The sequence below is a fragment of the Saccopteryx bilineata genome, chromosome 12 (assembly GCF_036850765.1).
Source record: "Saccopteryx bilineata isolate mSacBil1 chromosome 12, mSacBil1_pri_phased_curated, whole genome shotgun sequence".
Classification (NCBI taxonomy): Eukaryota; Metazoa; Chordata; class Mammalia; order Chiroptera; family Emballonuridae; genus Saccopteryx; species Saccopteryx bilineata.
In genome coordinates, this window is record NC_089501.1 from 29,778,556 (window position 1) to 29,801,477 (window position 22,922).

Below are 22,922 nucleotides of genomic sequence, written 5' to 3' on the forward strand. Positions count from 1 at the left end.
TTTCTGTGTCACTATAAATGTTCTAGATAGTAGCCGCCTTGTAATTTTAGCAGAGGCTGAACTACTTGCTCTGCTCCAATAATTCACGTGGCTCAAGAACTACGGCATGAAATTGCAGAATTACCTGTTTATGGTAAGGCTAACACCGGATCCTCGGGCTACCTAGTCAGGGGAATAACTTGATGATTAGAGCTCTTTTAGGCTGCTACTGAAATGGCTAACTTTAAAGTCCAAATGTTAGTTTAGTTTTAGTTTTAGTGTGTACATTTGATAATTCTGAGTAGAAAATACATATTATGCTTAAATACAATGAATTGCAGACTTTTTCCTATTTTGGCTCCTACTGAGGTCTTAGTTTTTAGTTGAAATAATATTTTTATAAAATATGTATAATATAAGTTCATATAAAATAGATTATTTAAAAGTATGTTTTGCTTAAATGTACAGGGGCAAAGTTTTATAATCCTTTCTTCCATGTTGTGCTGTTTGTTTCAGATGGTTTTTGTGTCCCTCGCAAAAGAAGGTTGGCAAATATGCATATATTTAGAGGTGTGTGTTTTGTTTTTCTGTTTAAAGAGAGTAAAGTCTAGTTGACATTGTTGATCTATTTGAGTAATAACTACGTTGGCCAGAATAGATTTAGTATTGATATAATATTGTTAATAATATTTCCATAGTCATGGATTCTGGATCTAAAACATGTTGATATAAGCAAGGAAATGATCATGGCTATTTTACACACACACACACACACACACACACACACACACACACACACACACGTTCACACTATATTAGGGGATTGTTAAGAAAATAAGTCTCCAAGGTGTCAGTACTATTGTCCATAATAAAGCCGGCCTGTTTTGAGATAAAGATTGGAACACATTGTTAATGTGTCCCAGTGTTCTTTCCCCCACACTATCTCAGGGACAGATGTTACAGTCCTTCAGATATGAAGCCAATAAAGCCTAAGCGTGTAATCTAGAAGTGCAAATATGGAGATGGGTATTTGGTTTTTCACTGTGGTCAACATTTTATAGAACCTATTATTATCTGAACCTCAGCTAAAAATCATAGTGAACCTGAAACTTTTGTGGGATAAGAACAACTCATTCTTTTTAGTTTACCAGATACTTTTGTCGAGCTACAAAGTCATTTTCTTCTTACCTGCTGATGGCTACTGTGAGCTACTTGCGTATCGAGCTATTTGTATGCAGGGGCAACCTAGTGAAGTTGTAGTAAGCATCCCCTAATTGCTCATGGGTTGAACACATCCCATCCCACCATCTCTGCTGGTGGCAGCTTAGGTAGTTGTAGGAGACACAACCATGTTGAAGGCACAGTCACCAACTTATTAGATCTTTCCAAACACAAACTTTGCTCATCTCAAAGGCACACTAGATTTCTTTTTTTTTTTCTTTCTTTTGTATTTTTCTGAAGCTGGAAACGGGGAGAGACAGACAGACTCCCGCATGCGCCCAACCAGGATGCACCCGGCACGCCCACCAGGGGGCGATGCTCTGCCCCTCCGGGGCGTCGCTCTGTCGCGACCAGAGCCACTCTAGCACCTGGGGCAGAGGCCAAGGAGCCATCCCCAGCGCCCGGGCCATCTTTTGCTCCAATGGAGCCTCGCTGCAGGAGGGGAAGAGAGAGACACACTAGATTTCTTAACGGGGCTCTATACTGTTTTTGGTGGTGGTGGTGGGGAACCTGAGGTAAGGGATGTGACATGTTTTAACAGTTCACAACTGATAAAAAGCTATATTAATAATAGTTTTATCATTTTCTCAACAGCTTATTGCTTTTGTAAATCTTTAGATCAGTACAGCAGAGAAAAACCTTTGACTAGCCAGTAATCTTGAAAATTCTGCTCCAGTGCTTAGTGTAAAATTACTCAGATAATTATTCATTTGTTTGTACATTAAGATTATGTGCCTTAATTTTTCTTGTGTTGTATCCTCACCCTTACTTTGTGAAAAGAGAGATATCATCAAACTGTTTACTTGGATGGTTGCCATGCCCAAAGTAACTGACAGGGTAGCCAGTCTTGAGCAGCTCTCACGGAATAAGCTGAGCATATGGGTGAGCTAAGTAAGACCCTTAGGGGAGTGTGGAGAGCATAGCTCTTAGGGGAGGGAAAGGAAATATACATAAAAAGTGCTGGGGGTCTGTATGTGTGTTTTAATTAAAAGAATTCTTTCCTTACATCAGAAGTGTATTATATTTCCGTATTTGCAGAAGCTTCTGGGGTACAGTTGTCCTTCAGGATTTGGGGGTTTGAACTAAAACCAATAATAACATGTTAGGTGCAGGAGCACTCAGCGGAACAGACCAGAAAGCGACCTGTGGAAGTAACAAGATACTGTTGGAGAATTTGAGTGGTTTGGGGTTACCAAGATTTTCATTGTTACAGTAAAAAATGTTTACTCTCCCCACTTTTTCCCCACCTCCATAATTCTTTTAATTGCTCTTAAAGTGTTCCTTTAATTCACAGCTGTTTATTGACTTGATAACCAAGTCCTAGGTACTAACCCAAATTTTAAAGACACACATTTATGTTGAACAGTTATCTTCAAGGAGCATGGTGCCCGCAGTCTAGTCGACAGCAATAATACCACAGTACCTTTGTGTTTGCCGTACCCTCTGCTTGGGGTATTCTCTCTCAGTCTTTTGCGTGGCTGGCTCCTTATCCTTCAAGTTCTGAGGTTAAGAAATTTTCATCTTTGAGGCCCTGGCCAGTTGGCTCAGCGGTAGAGCGTCGGCCTGGCGTGCGGGGGACCCGGGTTCGATTCCCGGCCAGGGCACATAGGAGAAGCGCCCATTTGCTTCTCCACCCCCCCCCCTTCCTCTCTGTCTCTCTCTTCCCCTCCCGCAGCGAGGCTCCATTGGAGCAAAGATGGCGGGGGCGCTGGGGATGGCTCCTTGGCCTCTGCCCCAGGCGCTAGAGTGGCTCTGGTCGTGGCAGAGCGACGCCCCGGAGGGGCAGAGCGTCGCCCCTGGTGGGCGTGCCGGGTGGATCCCGGTCGGGCGCATGCGGGAGTCTGTCTGACTGTCTCTCCCTGTTTCCAGCTTCAGAAAAAAAATACAAAAAAAAAAAAAAAGTTTTCATCTTTGAGGAAGTTAAGAGGCCTTCCTGGATTATCCTTCTAAAGTTTCTCTTCTGTCCTCGTATTTCCTGTATAACATAGATCGCTGTTCTCTATGTTAATGTGTCTCTATTCCTTGTCTGTTTCTTCCCCTCTGATACAACTGTCATGAGAGTCCCTTGCCTATTTTGTTCTGAGTTCAAGTCCAAGTGTCTAGCCCCAGTGCTGGGTTCACATTAGTTACAAACTAATTGAATGCAATTACGAGTAATAATGTGTTAGTTGAAGGAGTGGGAAAGGGCATCCTAGGCAGACATAGAATCAGGAAAAGGTCTGCTACTGCAAGAGCATTGAATAGAAGTTGAGACTGTTAAATGTATTGGAAGTAGAAGTAGTATATTGCAAACATGAGCTTGTAGCATTCCAAGCAAAGCAAGTTAGATTCTGTTTTGTCCATGTAAGAGAGCCAAGAGATGTTTCTTTAAGCAGGGTGTGGCACAATTAGGAAGATCATTCTGGTTACATATTTGGTAGATGGACCAGATTGCAAGCAGAGTTCCATTAGAGGGCAGTAGCTGTGGCCCTGGCCAGGTGGCTCAATGGATAAAACGTTGGCCTGTTGCACCAGAGGTCACAGGTTTGATCAGTGAGTGAGTACACAACTAAGTGGAACAACAAAGTGAAATGAGTTGATGCTTCTCTGTCTCTTCCCCTCTCTTTCTCTGTGTTTCCCCTCCCTTCCTCAAATCACTGGAAAAACATTTTTTAAAAAAGCTCTAAAAGAATGATATGTGAAAGCCTAAAATAAAAAACTGCTTTGGATGCAGAAAAGACGCTAGATCAGAAAAGTTAACTGGGTCTAAGAGAAAAAAGCGATGGAGGATTATTCTGAAACTTCTGATTCAGATGTGTGAGTGTTGGATGGTGGCTTCATTAACTAAAATTAAGAATCAGGAGACAGCAAGTATGTTTGATGAGAATAATTAATTTTGGATGTGTTGGTTTAATTTAATGAATATGCCTACCAGACAGGACTATGGGTTCAGATCTCTGATAGGTCAGGATTGATGGTAGGAACCATACACTCATGTTTAACAATTGAAGCCTGAAAGCTTAACAAAGAAGAGAATGTAAGGCAGTGAACTTAAACTTCAGGGATCTAAACTCATTTGCGAATATGAAGGACAGTAGCCTGCTCCCGTATACATCCAGGTTTGTGTGTACATACAGTGTGTCTGTAAAGTCATGGTGCACTTTGACCGGTCACAGGAAAGCAACAAAAGATGATAGAAATGTGAAATCTGCACCAAATAAAAGGAAAACCCTCCCAATTTCTATAGGATGATGTGGCAGCATGTGAGCATGTGCAGATGATGACGTAATACCGTGTATACAACAGAGCAGCCCACGGCCATGCCAGTCGAGATGTGGACGGTACAGAGCAAAGTTCAGTGTGTTCTGTGGCTCGTTAAATTCGAATCCGTGACCAAAGTGCAACGTGAATATCGGCGTATTTATAATGAAACGCCACCACATAGGAATAACATTACTTGGTGGGATGAGCAGTTGATGGAAACCGGCAGTTTGGTGGAGAAACCCCGTTACTGGTAGGCCATCAGTCAGTGACGAGTCTGTAGAGGCTATACGGGTTAGCTACCTAAGGAGCCCTAAAAAATCTGTGCATGAGCCCACATTGAACTGCACTGAATAGATATGAAACTGGGAGAGTTTTTCTTTTATTTGGTGCAGATTTCACATTTCTATCGTCTTTTGTTGCTTTCCTGTGACTGGTCAAAAGTGCACCATGACTTTACGGACACACTGTATATAATATCAAGGGGTTCCTCGCCTCTGGAACCTCTTGAGCTCTTCAGGGCCTGTTATGGAATCTAAGGAAGAACTTCTGATTTAAGGAGCAAATGGAAAAGTATTTGAGATGGGTGGAGAACCTAGGACAAAGTGCCTCAGAAGCCAGGGTGGGGTGGCACCAGGGGGAGGATTTTGAGCATCAGGGTTTCCCAGTGCTGTATGCCCCGGAGAGCTCCAGTAGGAGGTAGTTGCAACTGTGACGTTGGGTTCAGCAGCGAGCCATTCATTCATAACATTTTATACCCTGCAGAGGCAGAGGGTGGATAGAGATGACTTAGTGCATGAATCTGAGTCAAGGAAACAACTCATGGTAGACAGAGTGCAGAAATCTTGATGTTTTCTATGATAAACAGATTTGATATGAGACGATAGCCCCTTAAAGACCTATTTACTGAAAGGAAAATTCCATTATTTTGATGACTATTGTGGTATAGTGTTTCAGCCCAGCATTTCTTAACTAGGTGGCCATTAGAAACAACTTGGAAGTGTTTTAAAAATCAGGTCCCTACAAAGGTTAGTTAATCAATATCTTTGGAGCTTGAGCCTCTTCCATAGTTTTTTGTTTGTTTTGTCTTCTTGTTAAGAACCAGTGTTCCGCCTGACCTGTGCTGGGTGGTGCAGTGGGTAAAGCATTGACCTGGAATGCTGAGGTCAGTGGTTTGAAACCGCGGGCTTGCTGGATCAAGGCACATATGAGAAGCAGCTACTATGAGTTGATGCTTCCCACTCCTCCCCCTGCCTTCCCTTCTCTCTCTTCTCGCTAAAACCAATAAAAAAACAAATAAACAAAAACGAATGTTTTAATCAGGACACTTCCTTATCACTCGTGTGGTGTATGTAAGACTCTTTTACTTGTATGTTATTAATTGCTCAGTTTACTATTATTGTACCAGTTTTAAATCAGTGTCCTGCAGCCTTTCTCATAGACCTTAGTTTCAGTTTTAGAAGTTATGGCTTTCTTCTGATCTTTAGCCAAATTCTTTATATGTATCATTTTTGGTGATATCTCTCTGAATCAAGTAAAATCTGGCCAGTGCTAAATAAAATCAGAAATTCTTTATTGTGCTTATATGTGGAAAGAGTTTTTATTCTATAACCCTATTTGCTTTTATTTATGTTACATTTCTACTAAATAGTAAAAACTGTTTTTAACAAGGACAGTTTGAGTTCGATATGCTATTTTCCAAGGAGCTAATTTCATAGTCTCACCTTCCTTTTCTAACATGACATAGACCTTTGACAAGTTGTCTACATAAGCACAGACATTTTATATGAAGAATAAACTTATGAAGGCAGTTGAAAGGAAACTGTCAAAATAGGAAATTTTACCTGTTATGTTTTTATCATGCAGTGCATTCTCTGATTAAATTCCTGGTGAGCTGTCAGCAGTTCAAGTTTAGACCCTGAATTCACATTTTTGAAATATAAATCAGAATAAAAAGAAATTTGAACTTTATTCATGCATGCCAATCTTAACACCAACCAGAAGCTGAAAGAGTGTTTATTCGTTTTGTTAGCTGCCTAGTGAATTAATGTTTACACTTGCAAAGACAGTAATAATCTTTATAAAATTATGCTGTTTCATTAGCATCAGCGTAATGGCAAATTAGTCGTACAAACTGGAGTTCCTTCTCAGTAACTTGGGACAAATATGAAGATTTTCTAGGAAAAGATAAACTTTCTAGTTTTTAAAATGATCACCCATAATATGAGGAAATCAGGCACATGTGAGGCCTGTGGAGAAAACTGATGCCTTTATACTTGGAATGAACATGATAAATTATACTTTAAATGAAAGGAACATGGAATACAGTGTTGTTGCAATTGAATATCCAAACCAACAACTATTTGTTTTTGTTTGAAATGACTTTGTTGTTACTGGGGACTTCTTAAAAATTCACCGTTAAACTTAGTTATTTTTAAAATACTGATTTCATTTACCAGATACATCAAATTGTATTCTTTACTTTTACTCCCTCTCTTTTAGACTAGAAGGAACATGATCTGTTTTTGTGTTCCAGAGTTTGAGGACCTCAGTGAATAACTGGAAATTCTTTTTATTTTTGAACATTTCTCTAACCATGGAAGAATGAAGAAAGGAGAATAATAATAGTAACAGTGAGACTAGTTAAATTTGAATGCTTATTACCATGTGCAAGTACTATGCTATGTGCTTTGCATAAAATTTCAATTTTCACAATGCTCTGTGATAGGTAGTGTTATCTACCGTATTTATAGCTGAGGACAAGGAGGCATAGAGGCATTGAATAACTTACCCAAGGTCACATGACTGATAAATGGTAGAGTCTGGATTTTACCCAAGCAATCTGCCCTAGAGGCTGAGCTCTTAAACTTGTGTCTATGTGTAGCTAGTGCTTTTTAATAATCTCAAGATAATAGTTAAGCTCTTACAGACATTATATTGAAAATTGGTTAGTGCCCTAGGAACTATGCCAGGGCTAGGGACAAAAATAAGATTTGATAATGCATCTGAGAAGCTTATTGGAGACATAGAGAAATAGGAAGTTTCACTAGGTTATAGAAAAATGCAGTGACAGTGGTATGCACAGCAATATGGTTAATGGGACTCAGAGTGGGATATTCTTTCTCAGTCTTGGGGCTCAGATGGCTTAGTCCCTTTGATTCCTTATTTTACCCATCATGGTTTGAAAATTCTCTCCAGTCTCGACCTAGACCTGTCCTGAGTAATGGACTCTTACCGGATTTTTCTCTCTCTCGGATGTTTCCCAAGTTCCTTCAACTCAGCATGTCTGAAACAGCACCTTACCCTCGCCTTTTACTGTCTCCCCGCAAACCTGCTGTCCCTCCAGTGTTTCTGTTTCAGTAAATGGCATCTCAGGCTACAAGCCTGGGCTCATCCCCCACCTCCCTCTTCCTCTTCCTGTACCAGTTGCAAAGCTCTGTTCACTGTCCCCTGGAAATGGCTCTCCTCTCTCTGCTGCTCCGCGTTGTCCTGCACCCTTCATTGCTGCACTGCTGTCGTCTCCGGGGACCGCGCTGTGGACCCTGACTGGGCTTCTGCCCTTCCTGTCTTCCAGCCACTCTCCTGTCACTGAGGTGACCCTGAGGTGTTTTAAAAAACAAAAACAAAACAAATATACCATGTCATCTTTTGCTCCTCTTTTAGCTCACCATGCTCTTAGGATAAACATGAAAAAGTTTTAACGTGGCCTAGAAGGAACGATTTGACCCCTGCCTGCATCTCCGCCGGTCTTAGGCCAGTCTCCCACACCCTCGCCCCACTCCAGCCGTGCTGCCCCTCCTCTGGTCTGAACAGTTTACACTGTTAACTCACCTCGGAGCTGAGAACACGTGCTGGTCCTTGTACCTGGTCTTTTTCCTTTTTTTTTTTTTTTTTTAAATGTATTTTAGTGAGAGGAGAGAAAGAGACAGAGAGAGCAGAGGTGGGGGAGCAGGAAGCATCATCTCCCATATGAGCCTTGACCAGGCAAGCCCAGGGTTTCAAACCAGCGACCTCAGCGTTCCAGGTCGACGCTTTATCCCCTGCACCACCACAGGCCAGGTGTGTGTACCAGTCTTGTTCACTGCTGGACCCTGCCCCCTTGCCTGGGACAGAACACTTAGGTTTCCAGCTCACTGTTACAGACTTGATTGGATGGGGGTGATGCTGAACTGTAGAACAAGCAGGAGTGTGCCTAGACTCTAGAGAGAGGTCATTTTTAGCAGGAAGAGTAGCATAAGCAGGCAAAACACTAATATTCTTTACATGTAAGAGCCTTTATAAATGAGTAAGAAATCTCAGAAGGAAAATGGACAAAAGATTTAACAGTTAACACAATAAAAACTATTGGTAATATTGGGAAAGTTCACCCTCTTTTATCATTCAAAGAAAATCAGTCAATTCAGTATTGCTGTTTTTTTATATCTTGGGCTATAAAAGATTTTTACACAATTCTTTGTTGACTAGATAAGTTAGCATATGCATATGATCCCAGTCTTGTTTAATGTGCACAGAAAAATGTATAGATTTAGTAGCCTCAAAATGTATGGATTTAGTAGCCTCAAAACATGTCTACATAAGCATAGCAAAATATTGGTAATTATCACTGTGGTGGGTTTATACATAACTTTTCTTTGGTTTATTTGTTTGTCTTTGTGATGGAGGGACAGATAGGGACAAACAGGCAGTAAGAGAGAGAGATGAGAAGTATCAATTCTTCGTTGCAGTACCTTAGTTCATTGATTGCTTCTCATATGTGCTTTGACCAGGGGGCTCCAGCAGAGCCAGTGGCCCCTTACTCAAGCCAGTGACCTTTGGGCTCCAACCAGCCACCATGAGGTCATGTCTATGATCCCACGCTCAAGCCAGTGACCTCTGGGTTTCAAACCAGGGTCCTGTGTCCCAGTCCAACACTCTATCCACTGCACCACTACCTGGTCAGGCTGATTATTTCTTATGTACTCAGAAAATGGTATGCTGTCTTCTTTAAAAGCCATACATTAAGACATTAATTTTAAATACTAAATCTATCCAAAATTTTGCTTTTACATAAGAAATTGATATGATAAAATTCTCATCTTTGGGTCTGAATCCCCAAATTTCAGGTTATATTCAGTAAAATATACTTTTATTTCCTGTTACCTCTAATCAGACAGTTAAAATTAATGGTAGTACTGACAAATATGATATTACTTTAATAGAGCACTTTTTAATTGGTGAGGTGCTCATTATTCTCAAAACCATCATGTGGTGAGGGAAGGGTGGGGTTGACCTTTTACAGGTTAGGTAGGAACGGTTCAGAGCTGTCAGGGACTTCATTAGGATCCAACTCTTAAAACATCCATGTTTTCTTCCCTTCTGGATACATTGTAGTACCTTCTGAAATAGAGGGTTAAGTAGGTTACTGATTAAACATTAATATGGTTTGAGTATTGGGTTGTATATTCTTAAATTGCCAAATACTTTTTTTTTTTTTAACTGGAATTTCTTTATGAGAGTGTAAACCACTGACTTACCTTTCCTTAAGCACTCAGTCAGCAAATCAGCGTCATTAAAATTTTTCTTTACCACCTTTTAGGTACAATATTTTTAAAGACTGAAGCATAAAATACACTTCTCTTTATTATTTTTTTAAATAGGTAGTCGCTGGCAGCCTTCATAGTTATTAATTAATTTCCGTTGGACATTTTTGTAGTTTTCTTAATATAGATTTTTAAAAATTGTAGCAATTCATTTTGATGCTCGCTATTCACATGAACGCTACCTGCTTACCAGTCTTCAGAATTGGTATTTAGATTGAGTGAGAGAGATAGTAGTTGGAGACATGTAATGAACATAGTTTGACTTAATGTAATGATTTGGTACATCAAATACTTTTGCTTTTACTTAATCGTTTCTTAAATGTTTTATATTATTCATTGGTATAATAGGTAATCTTTTCCTTGAGAAGTACAAGGGTTTTTGTGACCAGACATACTATTAATAATTTTTTTCATTTGGTTCTAATACAAAAATGCCAACCCCAAGGATTGATTCCTAAAGTATAAGCTCATGATACAATGTTACCCTGCCAAACAAATGAGAGGGGTTTTGCAGTTTTGATCACTGTCTATGCCATCACCCCTTACTGCATCTAAATTTTTTTTTTTCTTACTGCTCCTTTCAACACAAATGCATGGTGAAGGGAAGTGGGAAGTTCAGAATTAGGGTGTTAATTTCACTTCACTAACATAATAGCTCTAGAATTAAAGTACAAATTTAGCCTTGGCTGGATGCCTCAGTGGTAGAGCGCCGGTGCCCCGGGTTCAGTTCCTGGTCAGGGCACACAGGAAGGCGATGATCTGCTTCTCCCCTCTGCTCCTTCCCCTTCTCTCTCTCTCTCTCTCTCTCTCTCTCTCTCTCTCTCTTCTCCTCCTGCTACCATGGTTTGATTGGTTCAAGTGCATCGGCTCTGGGTGTTGAGGATGGCTTTGTGGAGCGTCTGCCTCAGGTGCTAAAAATGACTCAGTAGCTAGCATGGCCCCAGATGAGCAGAGATGATTCCCAGTCGGCTGTTGCCAGGTGGATCCCAGTCAGGGCACATGCGAGAGTCTGTCTTCCATCTCCCCTCCTCTCACTTGGAAAAAGAAGGAAAAAAATACAGATTTAGTATATAATTCTAAGTTTGGCTATAGTGTGTCTTCATCTAAGATGTTAGAATCGGGAATTTTAGAATTAGATGGGATTTTAGAAACTCTCTGGTCTCATTTCTCACTGAACAAAAGACTCATTCTATAACCTTCCTAACGGTTGGTTAATTTTAGCCCTATCCCCCTTCGTTTTTTTTGACACTCTCTGTGGGGCCCCTATTTGGCAACTATTTGTTTTTTGGTGTGGCTTCATGAGATCTACCTCTGTGTGATCTCATAAAATAAAGTTTCCTTTTTGTTCAGGTATTTGAGAACTGCCGTCGTTCCTTTCTTGTGCTAAATGTCCTGAGACTTTCCTCATACAACTATTTTTATATCTCATATTGTCCTATTTTCCTCTGGATGTCAGTGCCCTCTTTAAGTGATAAGGTTAGTATACTCTAGATGTTTCAATAGCAAAGAAACTATTGTTTCCTTTTGCCTGGACACTCCCTATATAACCTAGGCTTTCATTTTTGTGTGTGTGTTTTTTTGTTTGTTTTCCTTAAAGTAATAGAATTAAAACTCCATATTGTCTTAGTGTGACCGATTATGAAGAAAATTCTCTTAAACAGCTTTTTAAAATTAAGGAGATTTTCAGATAGAAATGTAGGGAGGGTAGTGTAACAAATATACTCATATTATCTGTCACCTCAATTCAACAATTGTGAGGAGATAAAGCAGTGATAAGGTATTTTTTGTCTTAAAATACAATTAACTCAGCTATCTAAATCAATTCTGAATAGATTATCTAAATTTGTTTGGTTCCTATGGCGAGATTCCAGATATCAAGGGAGTCATCTGAAAATTTATTCAAATCTATTTGTTACTGAGGCTAGACACTGAAAAATGACTATATTTTAAAGTAAATTACAGACATGACATTTTCCATTGAATATTTCAATGTGCCTGTCTAAGGAAATAAGCATATTTGTCTACATAATCAGTCTTTCATCTAACATAATTAACAATAATTCCCTAATACTATTTATCACAAAGAATTTGTTATCTCTTACAGCTGTTCTCTTCAACCTAGGATCCAGTGAAGGGCCATGTTACAATACAGATGTTTTAGTCATTTTAATAAAAATGTGAACTTCACATTTATTTGTGTTAAATTTTATTTTATTGATATTGCATCATTGAACTCACCCAGAAATCAGCAGACTTTTCTTTAAAAGACCAGATAGTGACCATATTAAGCCGTGGGTCATTTGATCTTTGTCAGAACTGCTCAGCTTTGCCATAGTTTAAACATACGAGCATGGTTATGTTTCAATAAAACTTTTTTTTTTTTTTTTTCATTTTTCTGAAGCTGGAAACAGGGAGAGACAGTCAGACAGACTCCCGCATGCGCCCGACCGGGATCCACCCACCAGGGGCGACGCTCTGCCCATCCTGGGCGTCGCCATGTTGCGACCAGAGCCACTCTAGCGCCTGGGGCAGAGGCCACAGAGCCATCCCCAGCGCCCGGGCCATCTTTGCTCCAATGGAGCCTTGGCTGCGGGAGGGGAAGAGAGAGACAGAGAGGAAAGCGCGGCGGAGGGGTGGAGAAGCAAATGGGCGCTTCTCCTGTGTGCCCTGGCCGGGAATCGAACCCGGGTCCTCCGCACGCTAGGCCGACGCTCTACCGCTGAGCCAACCGGCCAGGGCTCAATAAAACTTTTTTTATAGAAGCATTGGCCCTTTGCCTGTGGTTTGCTGACTCCTGCCTGACCTATTATGATCTAGGTTTTCTCTGTCTGTTAATGTGGCTATTCTCAAGCTTTATATCAATTCATTAAATAATATTTGGTTATAATATTCAACTATGTGGATTTATCAAACAGTAATAGCTGCCATTTAATAAACATAATGCATGCTTTGTACTTGACATAGATAATGACACTGAATCTCTAGAAGCACCCTGGGAAGCATAGTGGTGTTACTACCCATTTCCAGAAAAGAAAAGTAAGATATGCGCTGAACTATTAAAACAGGTGTAAAATAATAAAATGTTTGATTTTCTCCATCCTGGTCACAGGTATGTGTTGAGAGACTGTCGAGTGGAGTAACCAGTTGGAATCACTGTACAAAATGTCTTTTCCCTAATCTGCTATTTTGGGAGCTTTATGAAGAATAGTTGGTTTAAATGGCATGTGTTTCTTTTAGAAAAGAATGATCCCTAGCAGACCATGTAGGTTCATATTGTGTTTGCCAGTTAGTCTATATCCAGTCTTCCAGTCTGCCATTTCTTAAGTCATGGATGGTAATTTTGGGGTTAAACCTGTTAGGCCCCTCCCTCATTATCATCATATGTAACTCAAATACATTTTAAGTAGCTAGAATCCAATTTTCTGTATTCTAAAGTTTATTTAGTTTTATTTATTGTTTTTTGTATTTTAATTAGATTTTAGAGTAGTATTTACTTTGTTTTATGACAGTGTTTATTGTGAACTTTTTAGTTTAAATATCTTTTCTGGTGTGGAAAATTTTAAATGTAGTAGTCTTGGGTGCAATTTTCTTAAAAGCCAGGAGGTGGCAATGTTTTCCAGGTGATGCTTTAAAGTTACGTGATGCTGAAGTAATGTTTTGTTCTTTTTTTAGATATTCTTTATTTTTTTTAATTCATTTTTAGAGAGGAGAGAGAGAGGGAGAGAGACAGAGAGAGAGGAGAGAGAGAGAGAGAGAGAGAGAGAGAGAGAGAGAAGGGGGGAGGAGCTGGAAGCATCAACTCCCATATGTGCCTTGACCAGGCAAGTCCAGAGGTTTGAACCGACGACCTCAGCATTTCCAGGTTGACGCTTTATCCGTTGCGCCACCACAGGTCAGGCTGAAGTAATGTTTTTAAATAGCACTAGAAAGTCAGGAGGACCTAAAGAACATAATGTATTCTTGTCCATAAAAGCATGTGTCGAGGAAGATGTTGCTTCAACTTCTACAATGCATTTTAATAGAAAGCTAGAACCAGGACATTTCCTGAAGTTAGGACAACTGCAGTTTTGAACTTTGCTTCTTATTAGAAGTACATATATGACCACATAGTAGGTATTTACTTCAGAAACAGGACAAAACACCTGATTAAACCATGTCTTAATATTAGGCTTTGGGCAGTGGGAAGACAACTGATAATTGTATTTAAATCAGAATGGAATTAACTGTATTTTTCTTACAGTAAATAATGTTATTTTAAAAAAGAAAAAAAAATCTAGACTCTACAAAACAAGAGAAGAACAATTTTTAAGCCAATCTTTGAATAGAATACTTGTTAACATTTTGGCTGTATAAATATATAAGTACATATATATACATAGATGGCTTTAGGCAACCCCTGTGTTTTGGTCATTCGACCCTCCCGGGGTCGCGACCCCACAGGTTGAGAACCGCTGGTCTAGTGTAACCTTGATTCTCAAACCAGATAAGGAAGGACAGTCCAAGAGAGGTTATTATATGCTTATTCTACTTATGAGCATAGATGTACCAATCCTAAAGGAAATGTTAGCAAACCGAATCCATCAGTGTGTATTTTTAATCATGACTTAATTGGGTTCAGTGATATAAATATTTATGTAATCGTTTAAGTGAATGATAAAACAAATCAGTATAGAGGTTTCCTCAAGGGGAAGGGATAGGATATGGTTTAAGAGAAGTACAGGGGAGACATCAATTGTATTGTAATTTTTATTTTTTAAGCTGGGCGGTGGGTACATAGATGTTCTTTGTATTCTTTTTGCCCTGTTTTATTTTAAATATTCAGTACTATAGTGTTAGCATGTATAACAGATTTATGAGTTTAAACGCTGCTATCAAATACTATATTTTTTGTGGGTGCTTATCATTCCCTTCGGAACGACACAAACCAGTTAAAACACTTACATGTATACCAACATTAATATGATAAATATGCTACATATGTATGCATTGTTATAGATATTTTGTTAAGGTGCTTTGGCAACTTATTCTCATGGGATATTTGCCAATTAGAATTAGATTTGGCTGCATACGGCAGAAATACAGCATTAGGGGCTTAATACAGAAATTCATATTCATAAAATCTGGAGTTAGGAAGTACAAGGTTAATGAGGAGTTGCCCGGTGTCAGGGACTCAAGCCTGTGTTACTGCTCTGCCATCCTTATCTCATAGTCTCACGATCCCAGTTGGCTGCCTGAACTCCAGCTCTCACTCCCAGACTCCAGGCTACAGGAATGAAGAAGGGCAGTAAGGCAAAAGGGGCTTTTGCTGGTTTAGTTCAGTACCTCTAGGCAGACTTTCCAAAAGACACAAAACCATTTTATTTTACATTTCATTGACCAGACAGAGTAATGTGGCTTTTTCTGTTGCCCAGAAGCCTGAAAGTGTGGTACTTTATTTCTGCCACAGTGTGTGCAGCTCGCCATCTGGGTTCTGGTCCTTGTGAAGGAAGGGTGGAATGGATGTTGGGGTGAGCAGTCAGGAGCCTCTGTGTCACAGCTGATACACTCATGGGAAGTGATGCTGACAAACCCCTGTTCTGCCCGCCCGTTGACTTGAACTTATTATCACGGCGTGTTTGCGTTATTTCCCAGATATAGGTGCAAAGTACTTTTCATACATTTTCTATAATCCCCACAACACTATCTCCTAGGCATCATCTATTATTACATTTAATAGATGCGAAAACCAAGACACGAAGAGATTGCATCACTTTCCCAGGTTCTCATAACTAGTTAGTGGTTAGTTAGACATACTAACCACTGCTTATTAAACCTGCTGCTTATTAAGATCAGTGTTGATAACTGCCTGTCCTCTACTTATTAACATACCCATATATCTATACATCAGGGCCACTGCCACCGTTGCCCCACACTTTGTACATAAAGATCATTTAAGGTTGCTTAAAAATACACAAGCTAAGCAGATTGAAGGGAGCGTAAAAGTAAGAAAATACAGTGAAAATACTGACACAGAGAATTGGTATGATTCTGTGGGGGCGCTGGATGTCTTGGTCTGACTCGTCATTGAATTCTAATATACCGAAGGGCAGAAAAACAAAATTGAATTCTCTTTATTTGGACTTTTAACATCTTCATTGTTTTAGTCACACAATAATTTGAATCCTTATAAAGAATACTAGTTCTTTATATTATGGCTATAAGTAATCTTAAAGATAATTATAATAGAATTGTTACTGTTTTCTGGATTTTCTCTTTCTGGGTTAGATAAGCTGAATTATCATTACATATTTTTTTAAGATGTAGCAACCCAGTCAAAGAATTTTTTTAGCTGGAATATGGATGCTTAGTTCAAACTTAGGATTCGTATTGTTTGTTTACAGAAATGCTCCTATCAGTAGTTGTGAAACAGTACATACCTGGAGATGGTGATCTCAATAAAAATGTGTGTTCTTTGTCAGAGCTCCTCCCTACACATACAGGTCTATGAGCTCCTTAAGGACAAAAGACTGGGCCTTAATTATTTTTTCTCTAGTATCTTCAGCACATAATAGGTGTCCAGTATGAATAATAAACGAATGGCTAGTAAGTGAGAAAAGTTTGTTTATAAATGTTATAAATAATATTCTTCTTTAAACTTAAGTCAATTACTCTACTGGAAAGAGAGGAAAAATAGGTCAACCTTTTCATAGCCCTCCCTATCAAGTATGAGATGGGTTACAGTACCATTAATGATTAGACATTGGAACCACAAAGTCCAGCTCTTGAACTGGGTTTGTTTGGAGACTTGCCATAACTTGGAACACCTGGAACATAATGGTTGTGGAGGCAAGTAGCAGAGATAGTCTGGCAGCCTCCTGGCGTGTAAAAGTTACTTATTAAATTTAAGGTATGAACGTTAGATTTTATGTGACATGGTAATCTTTTTTGAAATGGCACATTTAGTGGGGAAAAGAAAGGACGTGATTTGATCTGAGTAACATTTAAAAATAAATAACCGATTTATTTTCTGCATTTCAGTTTTCAAGATTATCTGTGAAAAATTCAGAAAACATTTAAGTTTAATTACTTTATTTTGTTTTGTTTCTCAGGATGTGATCTTCGTGGTGGGAAGCTAAGTTTTTAAACTACCCCAATGGATGCAGACAGTGATGTTGCACTGGACATTCTAATTACAAATGTAGTCTGTGTTTTTAGAACAAGATGCCATTTGAACTTACGGAAGATTGCTTTGGAGGGAGCAAATGTCATTTATAAGCGTGATGTTGGAGTAAGTGTCGGAACTTCAGTGTGTATGCTACGTAGCCTAATTAGATAGTGCTATGAATGATGAACTAAAATGTGCGCATTTACAGATAGTTTATGAGCACCTTGCCGTGTGCTAATTGTACTGGATACAACAGTGAGCCTTGTTGAAGTGACCCCTGCTCTCATGAAGTAGCATTTTTTGGAGATACTTATCTCCATGTCTTAACAAAGAACTCATGGGATACTAGGCATTTCATACTGTTATCTCAGTTTCTTTTGACTGAAGAAGGGGACTTTTGTACTTTTATGGATACTTATGCAACTATAATTATGTTTAAATGGTGCCTTAATATAGAGATAGATAGATAGATAGATAGATAGATAGATAGATAGATAGATAGTCTCCCCAGATTTGACAGCTTTCCAGTTTGATAATATGGCGTAGGACAGGAAAAGGAAAACCTCAGAATGTAACAAGGATTTTAAGGAGAAATACCTGATTTATTTATGCGTTACATTATTCAGTAACTGTTACATGTAATGGTCATATGCTATGTATTTCCATAAGTGAAAAGTTGCAATGAAAATTTAAATTCACATATGATCTTGGACCTTAGTCCTTGACTTATTTATAATCTCTGTAGGTAATTTTATTTAGACCCATAGCTTTGAAGTGCCTTTTATATCTAAGAAATCTAAAATTACATCTCTAGCTTCAACTTTTCTCCTGCATTCAAATTTTGCATATAAAACTTGAGTAGGTAATGGGCATTTCAGCGTAAGACAATAGAGTGAGGGATACCATGAAGCAGAATAAAGCAGGGTTAGAATGTAGAACAATGAAGGGGTGGGTGTTTGGGTAGAACAGTCAGGTAGAACACCTCTCTATGGAGGTGACATCTGGTGACAGACTTGAGTGAAATGAAAATATGAAGTAATATTCCGGATGAAAGGAACAGCTACCACAAAGCTCCTGAGGTGTGAACAAAATTCTGATATTTGAAGATCCATGCAAACTATAAATTCCAGTTCTGTGACTGGAGTGACATGAAAGGTGAAATGGGTACATACTTTGTAGTTTGTTGATTTCAAGTATTAGTGAAAGATTTATACAGACCATGTATTTTTAACTAATTAAATGCCCTTTTGGGTTAATACATTCTTCTGTTCAGTATGGCACTCGATTTCAGAATGGGTGGGTGATAACAGCACAGTTATTTTGATCTTGGTTAAGCTTGGAACAGTAGTTCAACATTAAAATAGCCATCTAGAGCAGAACCATATATGAAAATTAATCCTTATTGTGTATTTTTTTTCCAGAAAGTATTAATGAAGCTTAGGAAACCTAGAATTACAGCTACAATTTGGTCCTCAGGAAAAATTATTTGCACTGGAGCAACAAGGTAAATCTTACTTGGATTTTTTTTTTTTTTTTTTTTCCCTGAATTCATGGAAGAGATACTTATAGACTTAAAAACAAAATTATATGTACAATTTTTCATGTTCTTTGGTATAAAATTAATTTCCTCGATACTAACCTTCTTCTTTCCTTAAAACCATAGTGAAGAAGAAGCTAAATTCGGTGCCAGACGTTTAGCCCGCAGTCTGCAGAAACTAGGTTTTCAGGTAACATTTTCAAAAATATCCAAACTGCAAATATTCAAGGATTTATTTTTGTAAAGTTAAAATCGTGAATTTAATAGACTAAAGAAATCACTACAGAAACTACTCTCATGATTGAGCTTCTTCTAGATTTTTTTTTTCATATATTATTCTATGGTATAAAAATTTAGTAGCAATCCTTGTCCATGTGGGTATTTTTGAAGGATTCTGGCTTTTTTTCAATTTCTTTCTTACAGAGAGACACAGACTTGTTTTCTTACAAGCTAACTACCTTTTTAACTTTTCAACTTTGGAAGTTCTTTTTGCTTCTAAACTATCCTCCACCCCCCAGAATAATTTCTGGTCTTCTCCAGAGTGGTAGATGGGTGAGGCTGAGCAGGCTGCAGGTTCTGCTGAGCGTGCACACTGCTGGGCAGGCGCTTACACTGGCACAGGGACCGTTGCTGGCAGTCAGCCTCATCAGATATAATTTTGTAGAGGTATACATTTAAATAAAATTAATACATATTATGGACTTGCTAGGTCACTTGCAAATAATGAGTAAGTGACAGAATGATAAAGATGAGCTCTAGTCCCTAAAGAGGTGAACTTAGGCTCTTTGGATTTGGATGGGAAGCTGAGTTTCTCTCCGATGACTTCAGTCTCCTCCAAGCTAGAAAGTGAGGGTGGGACCGAAGTGCTGGTGGGAGTGGGGGTTTTGGTGGGCGAAGACCGCAGCAGTATAGAACCACGGCTAATGGCGGAGCCACTTGGCACAATTGTATGTCCTTCAGCTCTCCTGTGCAGGTACTGAGTTGGAGGATAGTTTATCCAAAATTGTTGTTTTACTAAGAATGTCTGAAAAGATAAGATAAAACCATTCAAGATAGTGAGGAATTGCTGAAGTTATAAATTTGAGAAAATACTATTTTTAGCCTTGGAGCATCATCTTGAGTATACAATTAGAAATGTTGAGAGAAATCCCAATGAGTTAAAAGCACAATTTTATCACTTTATCCCTCACCCTGTCCCCCTGAAGAAAACACACATCTAGCTAAACTCACAGGAAGGTCATTTTACCGTGCATGTAAGGAAGTCTGGTTTTTGGAGCTTAATATATATACTATGTACTGAGTTTTAAAATGACAACTTTGCCATTTTGACTCTTAAAAGGAGGAGAGTGCTTTGATTTTTTTCCTCACCATTTGCTCTCTTACCTCAGACTATCCCATTTGTTTTTTTTTAATGATGTTTTTTAGTCTTTTTCTTCAATTAAGACATTTAATAAGTTACTGATAACTTAAAATACTGGGTCCATACTTAAGGTATTTGTTTTATCTTATTTGTTTTTAGGACTAAAACTTAATTCTTAATTATTAAGGATTTCTCTGATGAGATTTTTTTTTATTGTGTCAAAATAATTCATTGAGTTTTAATTCTCTCCTAAAGGTAATATTTACAGATTTTAAGGTTGTTAACGTTTTAGCAGTGTGTAACATGCCATTTGAAATCCGTTTGCCAGAATTCACAAAGAACAATAGACCTCATGCCAGGTAGGTTTTTGAAAAATGAAGATAACTTACCAAATTTGAAATTACTTGTCAAGCTATAAATATTTATATTAATTGTGGCTTTTTTTTGTTTTTTGAATAGCTACGAACCTGAACTTCATCCTGCTGTGTGCTATCGGATAAAATCTCTACGAGCTACATTACAGATTTTTTCAACAGGAAGTATCACAGTAACAGGTATTTTATGACATTGAAACCAAACTTGTCAATTATGTATTGAGTAAGATACAAGGGCCCATACTGAGATAGAAAACACGTCTCATTTGTCCCAGTCACTCTGCCCTTCGAAACAACCAGTCTTCTGACTTTAAACACTGCAGATTAGTTTTACCGGCCTATATTTGCTCTTTTCTTTTGTGTTTATCTTCTTTCATTCATTATTATCCTAATGAGGTTCATCCTTATTGTTCCTTGTTGTGGCCCACTCATTCTCATTGCTGTGTAGTGTCATCCAGTGTGGGAATACACTGTCCACAGCCATTTGGATAGTTTCCCGTTTGGAGCTATGAAGAACATTCTAGTATATATTTTCACAATACAGTTTTTTTCATTTATGATATCTTGCACTTAAAATACTCAAGGGAAACCCATTTTATGAACTTTATAAAGGTTTTACATAAGCAAAATATTTCGATATAATTGCTACTTATTCACTACATATTAGGTGTACTTTGTTACATTTTTCGAGTCCTTAAACATTTGGAAGGAGTGGTGTCAGAACACAAGGCACAGTGTCAGTGGGTAGCATTGGCCATGCAGGTGTTTTTAAAGGAGGCTGTATGGTTATAAAGTGTACAGAGACATTACTTAGGAATCAGACCCAACTTTTGGCACAATTGAGTTAAGGGAAATTTCTTTAGTATTCTTGGGTTGTTTTTGTTATTGTTCCTCCGATCTTTACAGGAGAATAATATTAGTAACACTTTTAAATGCTCGACAAATAAATTTGAGTTTTGACTCATCCCATGAGCTTTCACACCTCAGAGACTTTATTTTTTTTTAATTTTAATGGGGTGACATTGATAAATCAGGGTACGTATGTTCACAGGGAACATCTCCAGGTTATTTTGACATTTGATTATGCTGCATTCCCATCACCCAAAGTCAAATTGTCTTCTGTCACCTTCTATCTGGTTTTCTTTGTTCCCCTCCCCTCCCCCAACTCCTTCCCTCTCCTCCTCCCCACCCCGTTATCACCACACTCTTGTCCACGTGTCTGAGTCTCATTTTTATGTCCCGCCTATGTATGGAATCATATAATTCTTAGTTTTTTCTGATTTACTTACTTCGCTCAGTATAATGTTATCAAGGTCCATCCATGTTGCTGTAAATGATCCGATCTCATCATTTCTTATGGCTGAGTAGTACTCCACAGCATATATGTACAAAAGCTTTTTAATCCACTCGTCCACTGATGGACACTTGGGCTGTTTCCAGATCTTTGCTATTGTGAACAATGCTGCCATAAACATGGGGGTGCATTTCTTCTTTTGAAACAGTGCTATGGTGTTCTTGGGATATATTCCTAAAAGTGGGATAGCTGGGTCAAAAGGCAGTTCGATTTTTAATTTTTTGAGGAATCTCTGTACTGTTTTGCACAGTGGCTGCACCATTCTGCATTCCTACCAGCAGTGCAGGAGGGTTCCCTTTTCTCCACATCCTGGCCAGCACTTATTCTGTGTTGTTTTGTTGATGAGCGCCATTCTGACTGGTGTGAGGTGATATCTCACTGTGGTTTTAATTTGCATTTCTCTAATGATTAGTGATGTTGAGCATTTTTTCATATGCCTATTGCCCATCTTGGAGAAGATGTCCTCTTTGGAGAAGTGTCTATTCATTTCTTTTTCCCATTTTTTGATTGGATTGTTTGTCTTGCTGGTATTGAGTTTTACAAGTTCTTTATAAATTTTGGTTATTAACCCCTTATCAGACGTTTTGTCAAATATGTTCTTCCGTTGTGTCATTTGTCTTTTTATTCTGTTCTTATTGTCTTTAGCTGTGCAAAAGCTTTTTAGTTTGATATAGTCCCATTTGTTTATCCTGTCTTTTATTTCACTTGCCCGTTGAGATAAGTTGGTAAATATATTGCTGCAAGAAATGTCAGAGAGCTTACTGCCTAATGTTTTCTTCTAAGAAGTTTATGGTTTTATGACTTACATTTAAGTCTTTTATCCGTTTTGAGTTTATTTTTGTAAATGGTGTAAGTTGGTGGTCTAGTTTCATTTTTTTGCAGGTAGCTGTCCAATTTTCCCAACACCATTTGTTGAAGAGGCTGTCTTTACTCCATTGTATGCCCTTACCTCCTTTGTCAAATATCAGTTGTCCATAGAGCTGTGGGTTTATTTCTGGGTTCTCTGTTCTGTTCCATTGATCTATATGCCTGTTCTTATGCCACTACAAGGCTGTTTTGAGTACAATGGCCTTGTAGTATAACTTGAAATCAGAAAGTGTGATACCTCCCACTTTATTCTTCCTTTTCAAGATT

The 22,922-nt window shown here is 38.5% G+C and overlaps 2 protein-coding genes across 3 annotated transcripts in view; one reads left to right on the plus strand and one right to left on the minus strand.

Annotated features, from left to right (window-relative positions):
* TBPL1 (TATA-box binding protein like 1) overlaps positions 1-22,922 on the plus strand; it is a 35,628-nt gene that overhangs the window by 5,278 nt on the left and 7,428 nt on the right. The window contains exons 2-6 of one of the 2 annotated variants that reach the window (XM_066247736.1): positions 17,214-17,286; positions 18,585-18,667; positions 18,827-18,890; positions 20,316-20,419; positions 20,520-20,614. In XM_066247736.1, the coding sequence (XP_066103833.1) occupies positions 17,214-17,286; positions 18,585-18,667; positions 18,827-18,890; positions 20,316-20,419; positions 20,520-20,614 (419 nt within the window). Of the gene's footprint in view, positions 1-17,107; positions 17,287-18,584; positions 18,668-18,826; positions 18,891-20,315; positions 20,420-20,519; positions 20,615-22,922 lie in introns of both variants that reach the window. The other variant, XM_066247737.1, reaches the window with a different exon arrangement.
* SLC2A12 (solute carrier family 2 member 12) overlaps positions 9,712-22,922 on the minus strand; it is a 78,318-nt gene continuing 65,107 nt past the window's right edge. The window contains exon 5 of the mRNA XM_066247734.1: positions 9,712-9,816. Coding sequence (XP_066103831.1) covers positions 9,756-9,816 — 61 coding nt within the window. The 3' untranslated portion in view covers positions 9,712-9,755. The remainder of the gene's footprint in view (positions 9,817-22,922) is intronic.